Here is an 18,087-nt window from a genome sequence, read left to right on the forward strand (position 1 = left end):
AAAGTTAGTGTCAAGCTCTGCATGGTCTCCTGTTCAGCTCTCTGTCTCTGGGTCTAATTAGAAGTGATTGTTATGGTTTGTATCAGCCATCAGCCTGCATGGTCTCCTGTTCAGCTCTCTGTCTCTGGGTCTAATTAGAAGTGATTGTTATGGTTATTCTAAATGCCACCCTATTCCCTTTATAGTGCACTATAAGGAATAGGGTGCCATTTGGTAGGCACACTGGGTGTCAGTTTGACTCTGTGACGGTCTGCCAAGTCCCAACAGACCACATAGCAGGTTGAAAAGCAGCACTGCTGTTCCGTCAGGCCCAGTTGTTTGTTTACTGTCTCACATCTCTGTTGAACTGGGGTCAGAAACACGCAACAACATCAACAGCAACATCATCAACAACAAGAACAACAGTGCTGGCTGCTTGCCTGCCTATCTGTCTGTCTGTCTGACTGCCTGTCTGTCTGTCTGTCTTTCTGTCTGCCGCATCTCTCCTCCCTCCCTCCCTCCCTCCCTCCCTCCCTCCCTCCCATACTGACTGGGAGAGAGACCACTCAACAAACCCAGTGTCCACTGTTTATCATACTGACTGGGAGAGAGACCACTCACCTAATCCAGTGTCCACTGTTTATCATACTGACTGGGAGAGAGACCACTCACCTAACCCAGTGTCCACTGTTTATCATACTGACTGGGAGAGAGACCACTCACCTAACCCAGTGTCCACTGTTTATCATACTGACTGGGAGAGAGACCACTCACCCAACCAACTCTGTTCTTTCCAATATATAGACTGACCAGATGACTCCAGGTGAAAGCTATGATCTCTTATTGATGTCACTTGTTAAATCCACTTCAATCAGTGTAGATGAAGGGGAGGAGACAGGTTAAACAATTATTTTTAAGCTTTGAGACAATTGAGACATGGATTGTGCATGTGTGTCGTTCAGAGGGTGAATGGGCAAAACAAAATATTTGATTGCCTTTGAACGGGGTATGGTAGTAGGTGCCAGGCGTACCGGTTTGTGTCAAGAACTGCAACGCTGCTGGGTTTTTCACATATCAAGAATGATCCACCACCCAAAGTTCCTAATGTTTTGTTCGCTCAGTTTATTTTGACACATTGGTTATGGTTACATTATAATGGTTTCCTTTTGACATTTCTTTGATACAAAGGTTAAATTAGACTGATTTCCATAACTTCTAATACCTTTAATTAAAAGTGTAATTTCTCTGATCTTGATCGTGCTGTTTCCTGCTGTGCTTCAGCATTAACAGTAATCTGCTGTCATCACTTGTAGATGTTAGGTCCATCCCTTAAATCTCCCTCCTGTTCTCTCTCTCTGTCTCTCTCTCCTGTTCTCTCTCTCCCTGTCTCTCGCTCCTGTTCTCACTCTCTCTGTCTCTCTCTCCTGTTCTCTCTCTCTCTGTCTCTCTCTCCTGTTCTCTCTCTCTCTCTCTCTCTCTCTCTCTCTCTCTCTCTCTCTCTCTCTCTCTCTGTCTCCCTCCTTTTCTCTCGCTCTCTTCCTCTCCCTCTCCTCTCTTTTCCTCTCTCTCACTCTCTCTCTCTCTCTCTCTCTCTCTCTCTCTCTCTCTCTCTCTCTCTCTCTCTTTCTTCACCTCCCCCCCCTCTCCCTCTCCATCTCCCCCAGATCTCCCCCCTCTCTTTACGCCCTCTCTCCTCATTTAACACATCCAACCCCATTCTTCTGCAGTGTTCTGTGTGAAAGTGCTGCTGATTAAGCATGGTTAGTCTCTTCCTATTGATCGGCCAGGCCTGTAGGATTTAAATCATCTTAATTGGTCAATAACGTGAACTGCTGGAGCTCTGAACTATTTTATTGCTGAGGGAACTGAAAGGGGAGCCCTACGTGTGGCATGAGGAGAGAAGAAGAGGACAGGGAGAGGAGAGGAGAGGAGAGGAGAGGAGAGGAGAGGAGAGGAGAGGAGAGGAGAGGTCCTGAGATCAAGCCCCAGCATGTTGGCTGACAGGCAACTAAGATGGTTTATGCAAATAGGGTTTGGCTAAACAAATAGAAAACAATTTACTCTTAAATGCACTGACTCAAAATGGGTTAAGTGACTAAATGGATCTGAAATGATTCAGCTTTGTCTGGATTTGTGGTTGACCATGATTCACCTAAATATGACGGGTGAAGGAAAATGTATCAGTTTCAATAGAGAAGTCTCAGTAAGATCAGTTGGTATTTCTGATATTTAGGCATTTACATTCGTAGTTCATTTGAAATGGGCAGAGCCTCAGGGCAGAAATATCCAGACTCCAAATGTTTAAAAGATATGTTGTATAAAAGATGTGTCTCATGTGTACCTGTCCTTTAGCTTTAGAGACAATGCTGAGGTGTGCAGCTTGAGCTGTGAGGGATCACTTATGGTTGTCACACACACACACACACTCGCACGTATGCACGCGCACACACACACGCGCACACCCCTAGAGCCTTACCACCACAAGAATCCTGATTAGTGCACTGCTTCACAGAACATCCTGGACATTGAGACTCCTTGGAAAGCTTGAATGGGAAATTGCATTGAATGCTTTGTTAACAGTAATGGGAAAGTGATGCATTGGAATGCTTGTCTGAGTCTGCATCCCAATTGGCACCCTATTACCTTTATAGTGCACTATATTTGACCAGAAACATATGGTAGTGCATTATATAGGGCAGGGTTCCTCAACACATGGTTTTATTTGGGCCAACCAGGTCTTTTTTTATTTTTTATTTTACATGTTTTATTGTTGGATTTTAAAATACTGCAAAAACACCAGGAAATCAGCTCCCAAGTGATTTTAATTGAGAAACATCTGTTCCCAAGTATTCCCACACATAATAGAGAGACGTGTGATCTTATACAAATGTAAGAGAGGTTTGAAATGATTATGTATTAGTCAAATATGATATCTGTTTGGGCTTCCTGCGGTCAATTTGCAGTCTACAAATTATTTGTAATTATGTTCCGGCCCCCTGACCATCTGCTCATTTATCTATCGATCATCTAGTTGATGATCCCTGATATAGGGAAGAGGGTGCCATTTGGGACTGCCATCCCCACCCTGATTTCTGTCTCCAACCTCCAACAGGTGAAGAGGAGAAGGAGCTGCGTGTTTCTCAGAGGGATAATAAAGTGGTGATACAGGACTTTGACGCCATGAAGGAGTACCACGTCAGGGTTCTAGCTGTGAGTGGGAACCAGCAGAGCAGAGCACTACAAGGGAAGTATGCAGGTATGTAAAATACTGGCTCTATGTCGTTTTGTTCCACTGATTTCTGAATAGTAAAATGACTTTAGATAGAAACCTCACATTCATAGCATTGTTTTGAAGAAAGAGCGTTCTTATGCAACAGTATAAACACAAAAATGAAAATATCTAAAACCTGACAGAGGCCCTACTTTAGTAGATTCCATTTAATGCTGTCTGGCTGGCCTGGCATCGTAACCTTCTGTCCTGAGAGGGGAGAGGAGGAGTGGTTGATGAAAGAGCAGAGAGCCTTCAGGTCTTTAATAAATCTCTTCACAGTAAGGTTAGGGTCTGCCCTATAGAGTGAATGAGGCTTTAATGGATCTCTTCACAGTAAGGTTTGGGTCTGCCCTATAGCGTGAATGAGACTTTAATGGATCTCTTCACAGTAAGGTTTGGGTCTGCCCTATAGCTTGAATGATACTTTAATGGATCTCTTCACAGTAAGGTTTGGGTCTGCCCTATAGCGTGAATGAGACTTTAATGGATCTCTTCACAGTAAGGTTTGGGTCTGCCCTATAGCGTGAATGAGACTTTAATGGATCTCTTCACAGTAAGGTTTGGGTCTGCCCTATAGCGTGAATGAGACTTTAATGGATCTCTTCACAGTAAGGTTTGGGTCTGCCCTATAGTGTGAATGAGACTTTAATGGATCTCTTCACAGTAAGGTTTGGGTCTGCCCTATAGCGTGAATGAGACTTTAATGGATCTCTTCACAGTAAGGTTTGGGTCTGCCCTATAGCGTGAATGAGACTTTAATGGATCTCTTCACAGTAAGGTTTGGGTCTGCCCTATAGCGTGAATGAGACTTTAATGGATCTCTTCACAGTAAGGTTTGGGTCTGCCCTATAGCGTGAATGAGACTTTAATGGATCTCTTCACAGTAAGGTTTGAGTCTGCCCTATAGCGTGAATGAGACTTTAATGGATCTCTTCACAGTAAGGTTTGGGTCTGCCCTATAGCGTGAATTAGACTTTAATGGATCTCTCTACTCTCTGTGCCTCAGCTCAAGACCTGGAGGGTGAGGGAGGAGAGGGTGAGGGCACATTGCCACTGAGACTTGATGACACTGGAGGGGCTGAAGACATCAACGAGATATCTGGAGGTAAGACTGACTGGATGGAAACCTGGTCTGGTTGGCTGGCTGGCTGGCTGGCTGGCTGGCTGGCTGTTTGGCTGGCTGATTGGCTGGCTGGTTGGCTGGCTGGTTTAGCTGGCTGTCACTAGACTGTTAATGTCACTGCGTGACAGCGGGAAAATGACTAAATACGATACAGTATGTCTCTCTCTCTCTCTCTCTCTCTCTCTCTCTCTCTCTCTCTCTTTCTTTCTTTCTTTCTTTCTTTCTTTCTTTCTTTCTCTCTCTCTCTCTCTCTCTCTCTCTCTCTCTCTCTCTCTCTCTCTCTCTCTCTCTCTCTCTCTCTCTCTCTCTCTCTCTCTCTCTCTCTCTCTCTCTCTCTCTCTCTCTCCACAAGCTGGCTATTGAGATCTGTCTGGTTGTTCAGTTGGCAGACAAAATTGCCCTTTTTATCACTGTGAAATATTTTACCCTCTTTTCAATGAAATGTGAGAATAGGACAGAATGCCTTTGATTTGGTCTTTATGGATTCTAAAATGTTTGCAGTGTTCTATTTAACCCTGATCTGTTTAGCATAATATGCAGGTTGGCGGGATGGACAGGCAGGGATCAGGGTCGTAATCTAGACCAAAAGCCAGACATCAATTTGGATGTGGCAGGCAGACTCTTCAACTTAACTGGTGATTATGTCTTATAGTGATGGTTTTTAAAGTATTGAAAGTCACTCTCTCTGACATTTCTGCTGTTGCTCTGACCATGGCGTATACAGAGAGGTTGATGACTTGGTACGGTCCATGTTATTATAGGGTACTAATGGAATGTGTGGTGCGTGGATTGAGGGCACTACTCAGTAAGGGGGCAAGTGATTGGGGTGTTGTTTGAACATCTGTGGTATTATCGTTGGAGGAATAACCGTCTGTATCCATCATTATGTGAAATGTTGAGTTATTTTCAGAAGCTAAAGGCCTTACTCCTCATTAAAGACCAGGGGTATTAGAATAGGCCTAGACCAGGGGTATTAGAATAGGCCTAGACCAGGGGTATTAGAATAGGCCTAGACCAGGGGTATTAGAATAGGCCTAGACCAGGGGTATTAGAATAGGCCTAGACCAGGGGTATTAGAATCTGAGCCTGCTGGTCGTCTGTTCTACCTGATCATTAATATCACCCACGGGGTGTTCCAGGTCTAAATCAGTCCTTGATTAGAGGGGAAGAATTAACGTCAGCAGTGGAACTGGCTTCAGGTCCAGATGAGTATTTTCTGTTCTGTCGTGCCTCCAACAGTGAGTTGGACTGGGCTGTTGGCTGCTGCCTCTACCACTAGATCCCAAATGGCACCCTATTCCCTATAAAGAGAATAGGGTACCATTTGGAACACAAACGTTCTATTCCCTTTGATGTCTCCCCAGGGACGGTGGCCAAACTGATTGCTCTTCAAATTTTTTTTTATTTTTTTTTTCACCACAGCGGTAGATACACTACCAGTCAAAAGTCTGGACACACCTACTCATTCAAGAGTTTTTTGTATTTTTTTACGTTGTAGAATAAAAGTGAAGACATCAAAACTATGAAATAACACATATGTAATCATGTAGCAACCAAAAAAGTGTTAAAAAAAATCAAAATATATTTTATATTTGAGATTCTTCAAATAGCCACCCTTTACCTTGATAACATCTTTGCACACTCTTGGCATTCTCTCAACCAGCTTCATGAGGTAGTCACCTGGAATGCATTTAAATTAACAAGTGTGCCTTCTTAATGCATTTGAGCCAATCAGTTGTGTTGTGACAAGGTAGGGGGTATACAGAAGATAGTCCATATTATGGCAAGAACAGCTCAAATAAGCAAAGAGAAACGACAGTCCATCGTTACTTTAAGACATGAAGGTCAGTCAATCCGGAACATTTCAAGAACATTGAAGGTTTCTTCAAGTGCAGTCGCAAAAACCATCAAGCGCTATGATGAAACTGGCTCTCATGAGGACCGCCACAGGAAAGGAAGACCCAGAGTTACCTCTGCTGCAGAGGAAAAGTTCATTAGAGTTACCAGCCTCAGAAATTGCAGCCCAAATAAATGCTTCACAGAGTTCAAGTAACGGACACATCTCAACATCAACTGTTCAGAGGAGACTGTGTGAATCAGGCCTTCATGATCGAATTGCTGCAAAGAAACCACTACTAAAGGTCACCAATAAGAAGAAGAGACTTGCTTGGGCCAAGAAACACGAACAATGGACATTAGACCGGTGGAAATGTGTCCTTTGGTCTAGAGTCCAAATTGGAGATTTTTGGTTCCAACCGTCGTGTCTTTGTGAGACGTGGTGTGGGTGAACGGATGATCTCCACATGTGTATTTCCCACCGTAAAGCATGGAGGAGGAGGTGTTATGGTGTGGGGGTGCTTTGCTGGTGACACTGTGTGATTTATTTAGAATTCAAGGCACACTTAACCAGCATGGCTACCACAGCATTCTGCAGCGATACGCCATCCCATCTGGTTTGGGCTTAGTGGGACTATCATTTGTTTTTCAACAGGACAATGACCCAACACACCTCCAGGCTGTGTAAGGGCTATTTTACCAAGAAGGAGAATGATGGAGTGCTGCATCAGATGACCTGGCCTCCACAATCCCCCGACATCAACCCAATTGAGATGGTTTGGGATGAGTCGGACTGCAGAGTGAAGGAAAAGCAGCCAACAAGTGCTCAGCATATGTGGGAACTCCTTCAAGACTGTTGGAAAAGCATTCCAGGTGAAGAGAATGCCAAGAGTGTGCAAAGCTGTCATCAAGGCAGAGGGTGGCTATTTGAAGAATCTCAAATATAAAATATATTTTCATTTGTTTAACACTTTATTTGTTACTAAATGATTCCATATGTGTTATTGGATAGTTTTGATGTCTTCACTATTATTCTACAATGTAGAATATAGTAAAAATAAAGAAAAATCCTTGAATGAGTAGGTGTTCTAAAACTTTTGACTGGTACTGTATGTTTCCCAACTGTGCATCAGATATGATCATAAGCTAAGGTTCATGGTGAGTTGTTTACAATGCATTTCTCTGTTCAAACTGAGAGATGTATATTATTGACAGAGAGCAGGTCTAGGCGCACACCTCTAAAATACATCAAACAGGACCCAGTCACTTTGATTTCACACTACACAGCAATGACATGGCTCAGGACTTGTTGTTGTGTGTCTGTGAAGACAGACAGGAAGGAAGGATGGTTATCTGAGAGGGTAGAGGGACGAGAGAGGGAAGAGAGAGAGGTGTAACATCCTATCCTAACATCCCCAAAGCAATTGATTTGAGACGCCAGGCTCAGAGCTAGTTAAAACTGCTCTGGGCAGGCCTCTATCACACACACACACACGCACACACGCACACACGCACACACGCACACACGCACACACGCACACACACACGCACGCATGCACGCACGCACACACACTGGAGCTAGTTAAAGCTGCCTCTAATTTTAGTAAATGGACTGGCTGTGTGGACTGGCTGTGAGATGAGAGATTATCTAACTTTAGTAAATATATTGATTGAGTGGACTGGCTGTGAGATGAGAGATTATCTAACTTTAGTAAATGGACTGACTGAGTGGACTGGCTGTGAGATGAGAGATTATCTAACCTTAGTAAATGGACTGACTGAGTGGACTGGCTGTGAGATGAGAGATTATCTAACCTTAGTAAATGGACTGACTGAGTGGACTGGCTGTGAGATGAGAGATTATCTAACCTTAGTAAATGGACTGACTGAGTGGACTGGCTGTGAGATGAGAGATTATCTAACCTTAGTAAATGGACTGACTGAATGGACTGGCTGTGAGATGAGAGATGATCTAACCTTAGTAAATGGACTGACTGAATCGACTGGCTGTGAGATGAGAGATTATCTAACCTTAGTAAATGGACTGACTGAGTGGACTGGCTGTGAGATGAGAGATTATCTAACCTTAGTAAATGGACTGACTGAATGGACTGGCTGTGAGATGAGAGATTATCTAACCTTAGTAAATGGACTGACTGAGTGGACTGGCTGTGAGATGAGAGATGATCTAACCTTAGTAAATATACTGACTGAGTGGACTGGCTGTGAGATGAGAGATGATCTAACCTTAGTAAATATACTGACTGAGTGGACTGGCTGTGAGATGAGTGTGAGAAAATGCAGCTGTAGTCAGTAACCCTAGCCTAGCAAGTAGACTGACGAGGAAAATAGTAATACTGAAGGGAAAAGTTCTGATAAGTGAAGTCTTAAATTCTTAAAAGTTCTCTGGTCTCATGAGAGTGATGGCGCCCCAGCTTAACAAGTGGACTGGCAGACTGTGACAGTGTGAGAAAATACGGAAGGGATAAAGCTTTAGACACAGTATATACCTTCAAAGGTATATACAGTATGTATACGGTAGCTACATTCAGATGGAAGGCTTTAATAAGGCAGTTAATTGATATTTTAATATATGATTACTGAAATAGAACATTATGGTAAGAGAGTCCACGGAGTGTAGGTTCAGAGACGCCTGTCCTCATTGCAGTGAGCCAGTGAGCCAGAGGCAGAGAGACAGTGAGAGGCAACGAGAATGCTAATGCCTCACACACACACACACACACACACACACACACACACACACACACACACACACACACACACACACACACACACACACACACACACACACACACACACACACACACACACACACACACACTAGCTCTAACTCAGGTGTGTTTGTGTCTGCTCTCTGTGACGTGGCCAGCGGGCTCAGCAGAGGAAAGGCTGGAGCTGATAGAGACAGGTGGCTGTTCCTCAGCAGAGGAAAGGCTGGAGCTGATAGAGACAGGTGGCTGTTCCTCAGCAGAGGAAAGGCTGGAGCTGATAGAGACAGGTGGCTGTTCCTCAGCAGAGGAAAGGCTGGAGCTGATAGAGACAGGTGGCTGTTCCTCAGCAGAGGAAAGGCTGGAGCTGATAGAGAGAGGTGGCTGTTCCTCAGCAGAGGAAAGGCTGGAGCTGATAGAGACAGGTGGCTGTTCCTCAGCAGAGGAAAGGCTGGAGCTGATAGAGAAAGGTGGCTGTGAAAAGAAGACGGCTTTAATAAAGAGAGACTGTATAGAGATATATGCTGCATCCCAAATGGCACCCTATTACCTATATAGTGCACTACATTTGACCATAGCCCTATAGGCCCTGATCAAAAGTAGTGCACTATAAAAGGAAAAGGGATCAATTTGGGCCAGAGCCATAGAGTTCTCCTGGGTGACATTGCATCTGATCAGAGCAGGAGGAGGACACTGCCTTGTCCCTTCAGCCACAGATAGTCCTAGCCTGGCTGGCCTGCTGGCTGGGAACAGATATAGAAATGAAATAAAATGTGGGACTTATACCACAGAAAGGTAATAACATGGCTGGATTCACATTAGATGGGTGTCTGGTCACTGTAGTGTCAGATTACACATACTGATGATGAGGGCTGGACGTATTAGGATTGGTTTACCATCACTGTGGGCATACGTGAGATAGTTGTACACTCTATCCCTGAGGTTGGAATGAAATCATATAGGAATGTACTGTAGCCTCTATAGCTCGTTACCAAGGCTGTGAGTCGTCATGTGTTCAATTATAGCTGTGGTACAGCACTTTTACCAGAACTTCCTACCTCCTACACTGACATTCAGACTGAAGTGTTTGTTCAAGATTTTATTTCATCCCCATGGGGGACAAAAGTCTTGAAATTCCCTCTTAATCTCCAGCTGATTGAACAACAGAGTGTTCTGAGTTTAGTTTCACTGCAGATGAAGTCAGAGTGTTATCAGCACTCCACACTGTAATCCCTAGCACCATATGGCCAATGAAACCACAACTCACAAGTCCCATATCTAGAGTCTATACCTAGTAGTGGAGTTGAATAGCTGAAATAGCATTATCAGTTCACAAAATGTTGTTAATGTAGCTGTGCTATTTCATAAACATTGCTGTAATAGAGTTATACTGCCATATATATTAAATATTGTTGTCATAGAGTTATACTGCCATATATATTAAATATTGTTGTCATAGAGTTATACTGCCATATATATTAAATATTGTTGTCATAGAGTTATACTGCCATATATATTAAACATTGTTGTAATAGAGTTATACTGCCATATCTATTAAACATTGTTGTAATATAGTTATACTGCCATATCTATTAAATATTGTTGTAATAGAGTTATACTGCCATATCTATTAAACATTGTTATAATAGAGTTATACTGCCATATCTAGTAAATATTGTTGTAATAGAGTTATACTGCCATATCTAGTAAACATTGTTGTAATAGAGTTATACTGCCATATATATTAAACATTGTTGTAATAGAGTTATACTGCCATATCTATTAAACATTGTTGTAATAGAGTTATACTGCCATATATAGTAAACATTGTTGTAATAGAGTTATACTGCCATATCTATTAAACATTGTTGTAATAGAGTTATACTGCCATATATATTAAACATTGTTGTAATAGAGTTATACTGCCATATCTAGTAAACATTGTTGTAATAGAGTTATACTGCCATATATATTAAACATTGTTGTAATAGAGTTATACTGCCATATCTATTAAACATTGTTGTAATAGAGTTATACTGCCATATATAGTAAACATTGTTGTAATAGAGTTATACTGCCATATCTATTAAACATTGTTGTAATAGAGTTATACTGCCATATATATTAAACATTGTTGTAATAGAGTTATACTGCCATATATATTAAACATTGTTGTAATAGAGTTATACTGCCATATATATTAAACATGGTTGTAATAGAGTTATACTGCCATATCTATTAAATATTGTTGTAATAGAGTTATACTGCCATATATTTTAAACATTGTTGTAAAAGAGTTATACTGCCATATCTATTAAACATTGTTGTAATAGAGTTATACTGCCATATCTATTAAACATTGTTGTAATAGAGTTATACTGCCATATCTATTAAACATTGTTGTAAAAGAGGTATACTGCCATATCTATTAAACATTGTTGTAATAGAGTTATACTGCCATATATATTAAACATTGTTGTAATAGAGTTATACTGCCATAAATATTAAACATTATTGTAATAGAGTTATACTGCCATATATATTAAACATTGTTGTAATGGAGTTATACTGCCATATATATTAAACATTGTTGTAATAGAGGTATACTTCCATATATATTAAACATGGTTGTAATAGAGTTATACTGCCGTATCTATTAAACATTGTTGTAATAGAGTTATACTGCCATATCTATTAAACATTGTTGTAATAGAGTTATACTGCCATATCTATTAAACATTGTTGTAAAAGAGTTATACTGCCATATCTATTAAACATTGTTGTAATAGAGTTATACTGCCATATATATTAAACATTGTTGTAATAGTTATACTGCCATATATATTAAACATTGTTGTAATAGAGTTATACTGCCATATCTATTAAACATTGTTGTAATAGAGTTATACTGCCATATATATTAAACATTATTGTAATAGAGTTATACTGCCATATATATTAAACATTGTTGTAATAGAGTTATACTGCCATATATATTAAACATGGTTGTAATAGAGTTATACTGCCGTATCTATTAAACATTGTTGTAATAGAGTTATACTGCCATATCTATTAAACATTGTTGTAATAGAGTTATACTGCCATATCTATTAAACATTGTTGTAATAGAGTTATACTGCCATATCTATTAAACATTGTTGTAATAGAGTTATACTGCCATATATATTAAACATTGTTGTAATAGAGTTATACTGCCATATATATTAAACATGGTTGTAATAGAGTTATACTGCCATATCTATTAAATATTGTTGTAATAGAGTTATACTGCCATATATTTTAAACATTGTTGTAAAAGAGTTATACTGCCATATCTATTAAACATTGTTGTAATAGAGTTATACTGCCATATCTATTAAACATTGTTGTAATAGAGTTATACTGCCATATCTATTAAACATTGTTGTAAAAGAGGTATACTGCCATATCTATTAAACATTGTTGTAATAGAGTTATACTGCCATATATATTAAACATTGTTGTAATAGAGTTATACTGCCATATATATTAAACATGGTTGTAATAGAGTTATACTGCCGTATCTATTAAACATTGTTGTAATAGAGTTATACTGCCATATCTATTAAACATTGTTGTAATAGAGTTATACTGCCATATCTATTAAACATTGTTGTAATAGAGTTATACTGCCATATCTATTAAACATTGTTGTAATAGAGTTATACTGCCATATCTATTAAACATTGTTGTAATAGAGTTACACTGCCATATATATTAAACATTGTTGTAATAGAGTTATACTGCCATATCTACTATGTTCCTCTCTTTTTCATCTGAACAAAATTTGCTACTGGACAATGGCAGCCATCCAGGGAATATCAGAAACTGTCTGACTGAGTCCCAAATGGCACCCTGTTCCCCATGTAGTGCACTACTTTTGATCAGAGGCTATGGGCACTATACACGGAATCGGGTGTCATTTGGAATGCACACATTTTGTTTCTTGTTTGTTTGACACCTCATCAGAGAGACATCTTATTGAATAACTATTCAGAATACTTCTTCTTTGTCCTCAGTTTTGTTGATTGTCCTTGTAGTTATTGGAGGGAAGGAGGGAGGGAGAGAAGGGGGGAGGATGAAGGAGGGAGAGAAGGAGGGAGAGATTGTTATTGTTTTTGTTAGAAATTGACTGGGTCATTGGTTCAGGATCAGTTTTTGGGGAGCTGCCGGACCTGGTTAATATTTGATTTAATATCCTTGTGCGTGTGTCTGTGTGTGTGTGTGTGTGTGTGTGTGTGTGTGTGTGTGTGTGTGTATGCATGTGTATGTGTGTGTGTGTGTGTGTGTGTGTGTGAGTGTGTGTGAGTGTGTGTGTGGAACTATGACTGCAGCCCTCGCAGGGCAAGCCTGTGGGATGGGAAGCCAGTGATGCAGTCACTGTAGTAGTAGGGACTGTTGCCTTGAGGGCATCTCTGAGGGGTGAGTACAAACCAAATGGAAGCTGGGAACTTGTTACTCTGGTCATTGATTGGGTTTCTTTCAGCAAATGTCCAGTACAATCCACTTTTAAATGATTGTGATATTTATTTATTTTTGTTTGTTTTTTTGCTTGTCATTTTAGCAGATGCTCTTATCCAGAGCGACTTACAGTTAGTGAGTGCATACATTTTTCATTCTGGCACCCCGTGGGAATCTAACCCACAACCCTGGCATTGCAAGCGCCATGCTCTACCAACTGAGCTACAGGAGGCCTTGAACTGTACATCTCAAGCCCTGATAACATATTTATTGATTTGGACAAGAGGTAAAGTTTCTCCCTATTCTGTTTGTCTGTTGCAACCTGAAGGGAAGAAAACATGTGGTAATGTAGTTTATAGGACCGAGCTGCAAGTTCTCTCCATTGAAATATTGAATGAAATACCCACCCGGATGTAGCTTTTCCAACACCAACAAATCACTTCTGATGTACCGTGCTAATATTGTTCCACTGTGAATTGAACTGGAACCAAAATATCCTCCTCCTCTAAACTCTGTAAACTCTTTTAACCCTAATGGATTGTATTTATATAGCTGTGGAGCTAACTACGTGTCTACGGCCTCCAAAACAAATCACTCCGTCCATCCATTAATGAGACCATTAAGATCTGATAGATGACTCCGTAATGACCTCTTTCCTTAAAACTCCACACACCTCCAGCGATATACACACACACACACGCACAGACACTCACACACACACACACACACACACACACACACACACACACACACACACACACACACACACACACACACACACACACACACACACACACACACACAAGGAGTTGATAGGGGGATAGGGTGGATAGTTGATAGTTGAGATAGAGGGCGATGGTTTCTTCTCCACATCCATCAGTAGCACTGTGTCTGGGGAGGACAGAGAAACCTGTAGAGAATCTTATAGTTATAGTTATAGTTATAGTTATAGTTATAGTTATAGTTATAGCCCAGTTCATTTCTAACATCATCATGTATTTAGTCTCTCCCTGATGATGAATTGTCTCTGACAGCTAACCACAGCCCAGCTCAGGGTTTAACCAGCCTTTAGCAGAGTTGGGAACCAAACGAGCGGCTAGGCAGAGTGCATCCCAAAAGCCCTGTGGACCCTGGCCCAAAGTAGTGCATTACAAAGGGAATAAGGTGGGACACAGACCATAGCAACGTGACAGGAACACTATATCGATATCTATGATGAAGAGGGAGGAGACTGATGAGGCTACAGAGAGAGAGGAGTCTGATGAGACTACAGAGAGAGAGGAGTCTGATGAGACTACAGAGAGAGAGAGGAGACTGATGAGACTACAGAGAGAGAGAGAGAGAGAGAGGAGGCTGATGAGGCTACAGAGAGAGAGAGAGAAGTCTGATGAGACTACAGAGAGAGAGAGAGAGAGAGAGGAGGCTGATGAGGCTACAGAGAGAGAGAGAGAGAAGTCTGATGAGACTACAGAGAGAGAGAGAGAGAGAGAGAGAGGAGGCTGATGAGGCTACAGAGAGAGAGGAGGCTGATGAGACTACAGAGAGAGAGAGGAGTGATGAGGCTACAGAGAGAGAGAGGAGTCTGATGAGACTACAGAGAGAGAGAGGAGACTGATGAGACTACAGAGAGAGAGAGAGGAGTGATGAGGCTACAGAGAGAGAGGAGTCTGATGAGGCTACAGAGAGAGAGGAGTCTGATGAGGCTACAGAGAGAGAGGAGTCTGATGAGGCTACAGAGAGAGAGAGGAGTCTCATGAGGCTACAGAGAGAGAGAGAGAGAGAGAGAGAGAGAGAGAGAGAGGAGTCTGATGAGACTACAGAGAGAGAGAGGAGACTGATGAGACTACAGAGAGAGAGAGGAGTGATGAGGCTCCAGAGAGAGAGGAGTCTGATGAGGCTACAGAGAGAGAGGAGTCTGATGAGACTACAGAGAGAGAGGAATCTGATGAGACTACAGAGAGAGAGAGAGGAGTCTGATGAGTCTACAGAGAGAGAGGAGTCTGATGAGGCTACAGAGAGAGAGGAGGCTGATGAGACTACAGAGAGAGAGAGGAGTGATGAGGCTACAGAGAGAGAGAGGAGTCTGATGAGACTACAGAGAGAGAGAGGAGACTGATGAGACTACAGAGAGAGAGAGAGGAGTGATGAGGCTACAGAGAGAGAGGAGTCTGATGAGGCTACAGAGAGAGAGGAGTCTGATGAGGCTACAGAGAGAGAGGAGTCTGATGAGGCTACAGAGAGAGAGAGGAGTCTCATGAGGCTACAGAGAGAGAGAGAGAGAGAGAGAGAGAGAGAGGAGTCTGATGAGACTACAGAGAGAGAGAGGAGACTGATGAGACTACAGAGAGAGAGAGGAGTGATGAGGCTCCAGAGAGAGAGGAGTCTGATGAGGCTACAGAGAGAGAGGAGTCTGATGAGACTACAGAGAGAGAGGAATCTGATGAGACTACAGAGAGAGAGAGAGGAGTCTGATGAGGCTACAGAGAGAGAGGAGTCTGATGAGGCTACAGAGAGCGAGAGGAGTCTGATGAGACTACAGAGAGAGAGGAGACTGATGAGGCTACAGAGAGAAAGAGAGGAGTCTGATGAGGCTACAGAGAGAGAGAGGGGAGTCTGATGAGGCTACAGAGAGAGAGAGGAGTCTGATGAGGCTACAGAGAGAGAGAGAGGAGTCTGATGAGGCTACAGAGAGAGAGAGGGGAGTCTGATGAGGCTACAGAGAGAGAGAGGAGTCTGATGAGGCTACAGAGAGAGAGAGAGGAGACTGATGAGACTACGGAGAGAGAGAGGAGTGATGAGACTACAGAGAGAGAGAGAGGAGTCTGATGAGACTACAGAGAGAGAGAGGAGTGATGAGACTACAGAGAGAGAGAGAGGAGTCTGATGAGACTACAGAGAGAGAGAGTGGTCTGATGAGACTACAGAGAGAGAGAGGAGACTGATGAGACTACAGAGAGAGAGAAAAGACTGATGAGGCTACAGAGAGAGAGAGAGGAATATGAGGCTACAGAGAGAGAGAGGAGTCTGATGAGGCTACACAGAGAGAGAGAGGGGTCTGATGAGACTACAGAGAGAGAGAGAGGTCTGAGAGAGAAGATAGATGGATGGATTAATAGATACAGCTTCTTCTGGGGACCCTGGGGACCCTGTGGGTCTCAGTCATCCCAAATTGCTACTATCCAATCAAATCCACATTCACACCCCTGGTTAGCCACATTTGGCTTAAAAAGCCAAACGTACCACAATATCTGCCAATTCATTTCCAGCAATATTATCCCCGGCATGTCTGTTTGGTGCGCACATTTGTTGATCATTCACTTCGTGTAGCCAGTAAGCGATCATGATAACTGTTTTCTGGGTAGACAGACAGAAATACTTTCCCCAAAACTTTCTCAATTAAATGTTAACTGCAAAGTAGGCTAACCTGCCAAAATTATATCATGATTACTTGTATCAATCGGGTGGGCTTTTGTTTTGCAAACTCTGTCATGACATATGCAGAAGCAAAAACATTGCTAGACCAGCGCATTCCTCTCTTGCAAAATGCACAATTAAAAGGGTATTAAACAAAAAAATCTACTTTTTTTATTTTTACTCTCAAGAATGTTATTCTGATGTGATTTAAGCATTGCCATGGGACTCAGAACATCCAATTTCATTGTTTCTCTACGAATAAATGTAATTGTGAGAGTGAAAAACTGAAAGAAATAAAAAAAAACAGGAACAAATAAAACCAAGAAAACTGAATTCTGGAAAATGCAAAGAGAGTGCTTATTTAAAAGCTAAGGACAAACGTATCAGTAGCACACGACATGTTTCATAATTGAAAAGTAGCTCTCACGCTAGAAAAGGTTGGAGATATTTTGTGTGTATGTACTGATATGTAGGCTATGTGTGACGTTTTAAATCTATGTAGTTCTGTCCTTGAGCTGTTCTTGTCTATTAATGTTCTGTATTATGTCACATTTCATGTTTTGTGTGGACCCCAGGAAGAGTAGCTGCTGCTTTCGCAAACAGCTAATGGGGATCCTAATAAAATAGTAATACCTTCATCTGCTCATGATGAGGAATGGGTTAAGGCCCAAATAGCACCCTATTCCCTATATAGTGCACTCATTTTGAGCAGGGCCCATTAAGGCTGGTCAAAAGTAATACACTATACAGGGAACAGGGTGCCAATTGGGACGTACCCATGGAGGCCGGGTGAAGGTGAGGGTGCAGGCATGATTTTAGCTGATTGCGTGATTTTCGTGATGGTCGTTTATCTTGCCATTCTGTGTACAAGGACTCATTAACTCAGAGGTTAATTAGAATCATCGTTTAGATGTAGACCCCCCCTTCATTTTCCCTCCTTCTGTTAAGCCAAGTGTTCTAAACCAAACCGTTGAATGGATACAGAGTAAAAACGATTCTTCGGTTAGTGCTGATTACAGGAAATGACAGTTATTTAACACATTTCTTCTGTTCAGTTTTGTGTTTTGTTTTCTCCCGCTGTAGCTATCTGGAAGGTTTATATGATGAATAGAAAGGGTTGTATCTATCTGGAAGGTTTATATGATGAATAGAAAGGGTTGTATCTATCTGGAAGGTTTATATGATGAATAGAAAGGGTTGTATCTATCTGGAAGGTTTATCTGATGAATAGAAAG

At 41.7% G+C, this 18,087-nt stretch overlaps 1 protein-coding gene across 1 annotated transcript in view; it reads left to right on the forward strand.

Annotated features, from left to right (window-relative positions):
* Window positions 1-18,087, forward strand: part of LOC121586073 (collagen alpha-1(XIV) chain-like) — a 235,092-nt gene that overhangs the window by 13,861 nt on the left and 203,144 nt on the right. The window contains exons 4-5 of the mRNA XM_041902529.2: window positions 3,092-3,235; window positions 4,257-4,355. Of these exons, the coding sequence (XP_041758463.2) occupies window positions 3,092-3,235; window positions 4,257-4,355 (243 nt within the window). The remainder of the gene's footprint in view (window positions 1-3,091; window positions 3,236-4,256; window positions 4,356-18,087) is intronic.

The sequence above is a fragment of the Coregonus clupeaformis genome, chromosome 17 (assembly GCF_020615455.1).
Source record: "Coregonus clupeaformis isolate EN_2021a chromosome 17, ASM2061545v1, whole genome shotgun sequence".
Taxonomy (NCBI): Eukaryota; Metazoa; Chordata; class Actinopteri; order Salmoniformes; family Salmonidae; genus Coregonus; species Coregonus clupeaformis.